Below are 9,205 nucleotides of genomic sequence, written 5' to 3' on the forward strand. Positions count from 1 at the left end.
TATATATATATATATATATTCCAGGGTATGTTTACATGCAACTCTTATATATTTGAATGATGATGATGAAATAAATTTGTATTTCATGTAACGATAAAAGAACCCAAAAGGTTGAAATCGAAGAACCAATTCCATTATATTTTATTTATTATTACATTTAGCAAATGATGCGAATTATCTTAAAATAAAACCCAGCTCAAACGCTAACATAAACACTCATACAAGTAGGTAGGGATAAAATCATGTATAGTGGTAGTCCCTCACAAAAGAGGCACACCAATTTAGTGAAATTATTATTTTGTTGGATAAAAGCTGTATCCAAATGCACTTTCAAGAAATGATCCAACATTTGTGGAAAAAATTAAATGCTTCAAAATGTAAAAAGAAAAAATCCAACGTATGAAACATTTTATCTACCACAACCATGTTTCAAACTAAGACTCCATCATGTCCTTAAAACGTAATTTTACTGCAATCTTAAGCCCGTAGCCAAATAATCTTATCCCATTGTACTGAATTTTGTCAAGCAACATAAAGAGTTTGAGCTTTGTCCTTGAAGGAAAATGGAACTCAAAGCTAACAATATATCATGCTTGAAGGGGCAAAACAATTCACAAATTCTAGAACAATTGAAAGCAAACATTGCCCATAACAGAGAATTGGGTACAAGCATAACAAGAGCGTTTTCTTCTTATAGGCGGCTGATAACATCTTCCACCTCAGAAGGGGAGTAGAGGTGATAAGTTGGTGATACCCTCGCAATATCAACATTATTGGGAGTCACCTGGAATCGAATGACATGTGATTTTCAATCAATAGCAGAAGTAGAGCATACAAATGATAATGAAGATGCAGTGTCATGGAGATTACCTTTTCTTCCATCACTTGCTTCAGAATTGACAGCGCTATGGTTTCAGCCTCCTTGAGGGTAAGGTCCTGCAGAACAGCAAATAATTCATTTCAGATCGACTTTCAAAACCATATTATACCAATTACTTGGGTCCAGATATAGCTGATATACTACTCCAGTCATAGTAAATTGTCAGTGATTTTTTTATCTTTATTCCGAGGACGGAGGTTTGGGATTAGCGAAGGTTAAGATCATAAAAATATCCAAATCCAGGAAGAATGAACAATGTACAAAGATATGACAGTTTAACTAGAAAATAAAAAATCAAACTTATATACCTTGTTGAATTGCTCCTGAAGAGAGCTGTCAGCACCTTCTGAACCTGAACCAATGGCTTTTGCATTGCATTGCCAGAAAGTGCCAGAAGGATCAGTATAGTATCTGCATATAAAAAGGCCTATTGTTGTTAGTGCCAAAAAGGTACCAGATGGCCACTAGGATGAATTTGAAGGATAACAGCAATTAGGATTTCAACTAATGGCTGCACAGTCAACTAGCTCAGTACGGCTATATTTCCTTCAAAGTATATGTACTATATACAGTAGCCCACTTAATTCTTGAAATAACATAAATTAATAGTTACAATTATCATGTTAGAAGGTTAACCATAATATTAAATAGCAAAGCTGTTTAGCTCAGTATGACTATGTTACCTTTAAAGTATATTGACAATATATAGCCCACTTAAATCTTGAAATAACATTAATGTAATAGTTACAATTTTCATGTTAGAAGGTTATACCAGAATATGAGAATTATATACCTACTTCAAGCATTAGAATTCTAGTATCATCATTGTTTGCTGGTTTAAGTTGTCTTGTGTTTCCCATGAAATAAATATAAATAAGGCAAGTCACATCCATGCCTAGAGTAACACAAGCTCATTATAAGTTGAGACAAGGAAAAGAAGAGGGAAACGTCACACCAAAGTGAAAAAATTTTCCCCTTTCAAAACCCAGTCAGGTTCACTAAATGAATTAAGAATTAAGACCAACTTAAGCTAATTAGTCGAGGAAGTTACATGAGAAAAGGAAAGAAAGAGAAAAAGAGGAAGCTCGGATCATAATCTTGTATGCAGATTATGAATAGCAAGAATTACTGGGGTAGAAACTGCAGCACAACATGTCCACAGAAAGTTATTCCATGTTGGGGGTTGAACTAGCAGGCAACCAACTTTTGTATCAGCAAAAAAAATATGGGAATTTGCTAATGCACAAACCATGAAGCAGCAGTCATGTACTCATGTTACAAAGAAATCACTAGCGTCTAGGACAAGCACAATATATCATTTCATTGATTTACAAAGAGAAATAAGGCAAGTGATGTATATAGGTATAAATTGTGGTACTCAGGAATCTTGAGAAGTAGGAATGAAATAGGCATTAAGAGATAGGGGAACATCAGGAGAAAGAGGTAGATGTAAGGAGGGTGCATGACAGGATGATGGTTATTAAGCTAGTTGTTGGTGGGCTTACTTTTAACATAATTGGTGCTTACGCACCAGAAATGGACTTGAACAATAAGGTCAAAAAGCACTTTGGGAGAATTTGGATGAGATAATACAAGGTATCCCTCACACCAAGGAGATATTCTCATGATGAGATTTCAATGGCCACACTGAGACAACTTCGAGAGGCTATGATGATGTGCATGGATCTTGGTTTTGGGGGTAGAAACCAATGTTTTGAACGGCGAAAGGGTCTGCCTTGCCACAAGGCGAGGCAAGCGGCGAGGCACTCACATCTTTTAAAGTTGGCACCAATTAATATCTAAAGATTAAAATACTAAAATGCATATATAAATAATCAAATTCTCATTACATATTACCCAATATTTCAATTCAAAAACTGAAAATAGGTAGTTCATACTAAAAGTCTAGAACTTGAATTTGAAAAAAAAACAGAACAAAAGTCAAAAACAGTGAGAAAATAACAGAGGTAGAACTAAGAGAAAATAACAGAGGTAGAGGTAGAAGTAACTCTGAAGTCTGAAGAAGAAGAAATGAAGAAGAAAAGAAGAAATACGTATTAGTTGGACATTGGAGTCGCCCGGAAAAGTCTGGCAGTCACCGGATAAGTCTAGTCGAGTAGACTTGTTGGAGTCGAAGTCCAAGAGTGCAACTGTGGAAATTCAAAAGAAAACCCTAAAATTACCTTCTAACTTTTAAACCTTAAATTGGTCAGTTTTTTAAGAAAATACAAAAGGCGACATGTTTCTTGCCTCTCGCCTTTGTCACCATTGTATCCATGGCATCGCCTTTTAAATATCGCCTCACCACAAAGCTAAAAGGTGATGAAGGGTCGCCTCGCCTTGCCTCTTGCTATTGGCGATGAGGCGATCGCCTGTCACAACACTGGTAGAAACAACATAGGAGTTACACTCTTAGATTTTGCATGGTTTTTTTGATTTGGTGATAGCTAACTCGTGTTTCAGAATGAGGAGCAGTTGGTCATCTTTCGTAGTATGATGGCAGAGACTTTTAAGCGATTATCTACTCCTAAGGTATAGTGATAGAGGTCTATATTTCCATCATAGCTTTTTTCTACTCTATTATTCAAACTTGTTTTGGAAAAGAGGCGTTCTTTTTTTGACAAAGAACCAGTTTTGGTAAAACGCTTTGCTTGAGCCAAGGGTCTATTTTAAATCTACCCTACAAAGATAAGAAACTACATGTAACTAAGTGGACTATAGGACTCTGTAAAGACGAAGCAGTGGAACAACTCGGATATTTTTTCAAACTTGAGAAGCAAGGAATATAAGGTCATAAATAGGAGGGTTAATTGTATTTGGCTATTGAGCTGGCGGACCCAATTTTCATGGCCATGTTCCTCAAAATCGAAGGTACAGGAGAAAAAAAAGTTATATATTCGCTTGCATTTTAAAGAAAATTCAGAACATGATAACAATCAAAAAAAGAACAAGATGAACAAACTGGTAGATGATAGCATGCAGCTACACGGGATATGATCAAACACAAACAGAGAAGATATAGTATACAGCCATATTCTCCAACAATCACGTGGGACAAATACTTACAAGCTAGGACCATTCTCATCATGACCAGCAATGAGAAGTGATACTCCAAAAGGTCTGGACTGCAAGATACCAAAGATAATGCATTTAGGTGAGACTTGAATATTCCACTAGTTGAAATAGGAAAAACAAGGAACGTCAATCCATTCATGTTGATGAGTTGAGTCAATTTAGTTCTAGATAGTGTGTTTGCTCCTTTAATAGGATTTTAGATATTAGCTCACGTCATTACTGTTTAAAAGATTTTTCAAGAGAAGACACACTAGGTTAGCACAACAAAAATCTTCTATGCAATGAGCCAGATCCACACAGAAAAAAACCATTATTAACCAGGACATCCACTCAGATTATAGATAAAAATACCAGCCACATAAAATGAAACAGCTCAATTCAGTCAATGAAGTACAATTTTTCCCCACTCAAGTAGCAACACGAACAAGAAAATCTAATGGTCTAACTCTATTTGAGATCCTGAGATTTTAATCAAAATAAACCGGAATAACAAAATATTTTAACCACACATAGTTTTGGTCAAAATTAGACAGTAATGAATTGAGATTTTGAATGTTTTTTGCATGAAGGATGCTTGTGCCCAAGTAGCATAGAGAAACTGCTAAGTCAAAGAAAAGGTGCTAACCATAGACTCTTCATCACCCTCACCAAATCGCAGGGCCAAATCACACAGAGCTTGTGTTGTGGACTCAACAGTCATGGGCTCGCCGTAAGAGAATCTGTGATTCTATTGAAAAAGAGGGAATAGATAAGCAGGCTTACTCAGTGAATTTTCAAATGCATAGTATGATTTAAAGTTGAACCCTTAGCTCACAATACCTGAGTTTCAACTCGTGCATGTTCAACCAGAGTCCTTGCATCAGCTATCAGTCCACTCATTGCACATCCAATATGCTCATCAATTTCCATAATTTTCTCCACACTGCTTGGCTCCTGTAAGATTAAGAATATCAAATTTGAGTCACGAATGATAAAAATACAGATAAACAGAGAGATTAGCAAAATAAAAAGTATTTCTTGTATTTTAAGAAAAAGTATGTATCCTATTTGGGATCCAGTAATTAACTCACAAAAAGTCATAACCAAGAAAAGCCATACAGAAGTGCAAGAGGTAACAAATAGAAAAGTAGTTCTTTAATTTCAGAACTCCTGATCTTGAAAAAGCTCAGCCTTTTCTTGTATTGACTTCAACACTACCTTTTTTTAGCTATTAGTATGTTTAAGGCACTTCCTAACATTCTACCCAGCACTAGATAGTGTGGTTTAGTTCTTTAAAGCCTATCATGTCACAAGAAAGTAGAGAATTCAAGTTTATACCTACAGGATGCCACCCTCTCAACCAAAAGAAGGCTTTGACCCCCCTATCTCCCATATTAGCTATTGTATAGATAATAGCACAGAGAAAATGACCATAAATGATAAATGCACCAACTGAGTATCAACTTCAATTCAAATTCAAGGCCACACTCATTTGTTGCGATTGATCAATTTACAAAGAATCAAAAGGATATAACTTACTATGCATTAGCCTCTCAAACAAGAGATCTTCAGCAACATAAATTCTCTCACAGCAAACAAGATCCTAAACATGCATTACTTCACGTTACATCAAAGAGCTCCTATAATCCCTAAATTTCAAAATACTCGAATTGTTCTTATAAAAAAAAAGTGGGAAAAGGTCCAAATTTGCCCCTGCACAACCCAAAATTATTCAATTTATTTCTCCATTACAGTTTTGTTCCTTTCACCCTTCCTTCTCTTTCTTTTTGACGATTGTGGTGTCCATGACCACTCTCACACACTTCGACTAATTCCATAAGACACCTGTCACCTCCTACCAGCAACATATACCAAATAATTATGTCCACCAAGGCTAGGACAGATGGAAAAATACCACCTAGTGTTTTATATTTGGTCCGTTCACCCTTGCCTTTGGCAAATTGTCTCATATCAACCCCATTGTAGTCCATGAAGGACTAAAAAAGTTCATAACACAATGAGTTGTCCGCTACACATAACCCAGTTACCATGATAATAACTGAAAATCAGAAACTCATATTAAAGTTAAACAAAGAGCACAAACCAGAAGTGGAGAGGTAATTCGCTTCTCAACAGCAAGAACAACTCCTTCCTTGGTCTTTATCCCAATTGCCGTTGAACCCAACTTTAATAACCCACAAAAACAACAAAAACATTAACCTAAATAAACCATTTACATCATATAACTCCAGATGACAAATCCAACTATAAAATTACCTTAATGGCTTCAATAGCATATTCAACTTGAAACAACCTTCCTTCGGGCGAGAAAGTGTTGACACCTCTATCATACTCAGTTCTTCAAAGACCCAAATGTCCAAAACACCGAGAAGTAAGATCTTCAAAGATTTGAAAACCAAAAAGGAACATAACTGTATAGAGAACAAACCCTAGATTAAGGCCAAAAATGCAGCTTACCTAGTGAGAAACATCTTCGATCTGATTCGTCACAGCTTTGAGAGTCCGGGATAGCTAAGAACTGACTGAGAATCGATTTGTTCTACTTGTTTTTAACTTGAGTGACAAGCCATTTCTGCAGAAATAGTGTATTTGGAGTGTTGCTTGCTTCGGTATTTCCGGGTCAGATTTTCTAACCCGTTTACATAGGAAGGGGGTGGGGAAATTTGGGCCCAAAATAAGGTTTCCCAAGAGACACTTTAAAGTAGAGCAACTTTAATGTATAACAAATATAAAATTTATAGAATTTTTTTTTAAAATGTTAATATTTTAATATTTAAGAGGCTCATTATTAACACTTTCACTATTTAGTAAAAATGTCAAAAATTTATTTTTGTTATGCATTTTTATGTTTTTGTTAATTATTTATTTAATAAATATAATTTTTATATAATAGATTGGAGAAAATTAAGGAAGTAAATTATTTTAAAAATAAACAACTACTAAAAAATTTCATAAGTTACAATTTATCAAAATATACTTCCATCTCTTTCTTTTTCTTTCACCATGTTTTAAAAAATACACCTCTCACCATTATTTTAATAAAATTCAATATCCAATTTTCTTAATCTTTTTTGTTTCTAAACACTTTTATGTGGTAGTTTTTTGCAAGCATAAGAAGTCACCTGACATATTGAATTCAAAACAATGAAATAATACTAAAATAACACAACAAAAAAATATCATAATAAATAAAACATCAACACAGTTATAACAACATATCGTAACGAACAAAAACACACCAAATAAAAAATGTAAATGTGCACTTAATTTACTGAATACGTATCAATGTGAGAAATAAAAAACACATATGGTTACTAATATGTGGTACATTGACATAACTATCACAAAAAAAAATACAAAATACATTAGATATATAAATATAATATACAATTCCAAGTCTATAGATACAAAAATACAATTATGAAATATAAAAATGCATACTAACTAAAACAGTAATAAAATTCAATATATACTTCCAAATTTGTGAATACAAACAACATTAAAACTATGAAATACAAAAATAAATACTAACTGTGGTACATTGACATAACTATCACAAAAAAAATAGAATACAAAATGAATTAAATATATGAAATACAATTCGAAATCTATGGATACAAAATACAATAAAACTATGAAATACAAAAATACATACTGATTAAAACAGCAACAAAATTCAATATACACTTCCAAATCTATGAATACAAAAAAATATTAAAACTATGAAATACAAAAATAAATAATAACTACAACAGAATGAAAATTCCATATACACTTACAAATATATTCGATAATAGTAAATACACAATCAAACTCATAAAATGTGTTACATTGACATAACTTACACAAAAAAAAAAACACAAAATACAATAAATATATGAAATACAAAAATACATGCTAACTATAACAGTGAATATAAAAAACATTAAAATTATGAAAATACAAAAATAAATAATAACTATAACAAAATGAAAATTCCATATACACTTACAAATCTATTCGATAATAGTAAATACACAATCAAACTCATAAAATGACATTGACATTACTAACACAAAAAAAAATGTTACATTGACAAAATTAACACAAAAAAAAAAAGAACACAAAATACAATAAATATATGAAATACAAAAATAAATACTGACTATAACATAGTAAAAATTCCATATACACTTCCAAACACATTGTAACATGTATTTTTTTGGATCTTAAAAATTACTAAACAAATTAGACTAAACATGCAAGACACAGAACATGCAAAAAAAATACCTCTTCTCTAACAGATTGGTCTTCTTCAACTTCATGGTTATGAATTTGTGTGGGATTTTGCATATCGACGGATTCAGGCATTTTTCCCCGTCGTATATCCTCCTTGGATTTAGAAGCGAAACCTACATTGTTGTTTAACTCGAGTGAAAAAAAATTAAATGATGGAAAATCGGAAGAACTTTGATTATTTTGTCCAATACCTTTAGTAACTCTCTTGAAAGCATCCATTGAAGAGAGAATTATGTATTCTCAAACCCTAAAAAATGTTTTAAGAACAACAACGGAACAAAAAAAAATTTAAAAAAACTAAAATCAGTTAGTAAATAAATAAGGAATATGAAAAACATAATACCCAAATCAATGTTAATCTTCAAATTAAATCTTGCAACAAAATTAAATGAGAATAATAGAAAATATTAATATATTGAATCGGAAATCTGTGGAATTGATTTGGAAGAATGTTAGAGAGAGAAATTGAAAAGAAGCGTAAGAAAAGAGAAAGAAGAAATTGATATACCGTGGTTTCACGGTATAATTAATACTTTTCCCTTAAGTTTAGTGTGTCCGAAAGCCTTTTTGTGCTAATTTTGATATAAGTTTCTCTTTGTTTTGCAGGAAATCTGTCCAAGGCTGAATGCGGAGATTTTGAGCAAAAAAATGCAGAAGAGACCACCTACGGAGCTTATGACGGTCCGTCGTGCTTGTGACGGTCCGTAGGTGGCAACGTAGTGCAGCTGCTGAAGGAAGATGGGGAAGTCTGACCAAGTGTGGGATTACGAAGCTTGTGACGGTCCGTCATGGCTATGACGGTCCGTCCTGCAGGATCGTCGTGAAGTTCAGAGAAGTGANTATGACGGTCCGTCATACCTGCCGTCGAGGGGAATGAAGAAAGCAGCAGAAGATTTGCACCAAGTATGGGACGACGGAGTCCACGACGGTCCGTTGTGACCGCGACGGTCCGTCGCGAGGTCCGTGACCCAA

The 9,205-nt window shown here is 33.7% G+C and overlaps 1 protein-coding gene across 1 annotated transcript; it reads right to left on the reverse strand.

Moving 5' to 3' along the window:
- Nucleotides 1–427: 427 nt before the first annotated feature.
- On the reverse strand, nucleotides 428–6,600 carry LOC107026691 (proteasome subunit alpha type-5). The gene is made up of 9 exons (XM_015227760.2): nucleotides 6,413–6,600; nucleotides 6,212–6,293; nucleotides 6,039–6,119; nucleotides 4,775–4,888; nucleotides 4,581–4,682; nucleotides 3,947–4,005; nucleotides 1,189–1,291; nucleotides 871–936; nucleotides 428–784 (listed from the first exon to the last, which is right to left on the reverse strand). Exons 1-9 carry the CDS (start codon nucleotides 6,424–6,426, stop codon nucleotides 692–694), a joined length of 714 nt encoding a protein of 237 aa, XP_015083246.1. The 5' UTR covers nucleotides 6,427–6,600; the 3' UTR covers nucleotides 428–691.
- Between the last annotated feature and the right edge of the window lie 2,605 nt (nucleotides 6,601–9,205).

This window comes from Solanum pennellii, chromosome 8 (genome assembly GCF_001406875.1).
Source record: "Solanum pennellii chromosome 8, SPENNV200".
Lineage (NCBI taxonomy): Eukaryota > Viridiplantae > Streptophyta > Magnoliopsida > Solanales > Solanaceae > Solanum > Solanum pennellii.

Coding starts and splice junctions, on each gene's coding strand:
- LOC107026691 (XM_015227760.2), bottom strand. Junction 1,292..3,946: donor GATGAGAATGGTCCTAGCTT/GTAAGTATTTGT, acceptor TTTTATATGCAG/ATACTATACTGATCCTTCTG. Junction 785..870: donor AGCAAGTGATGGAAGAAAAG/GTAATCTCCATG, acceptor ATTCGATTCCAG/GTGACTCCCAATAATGTTGA.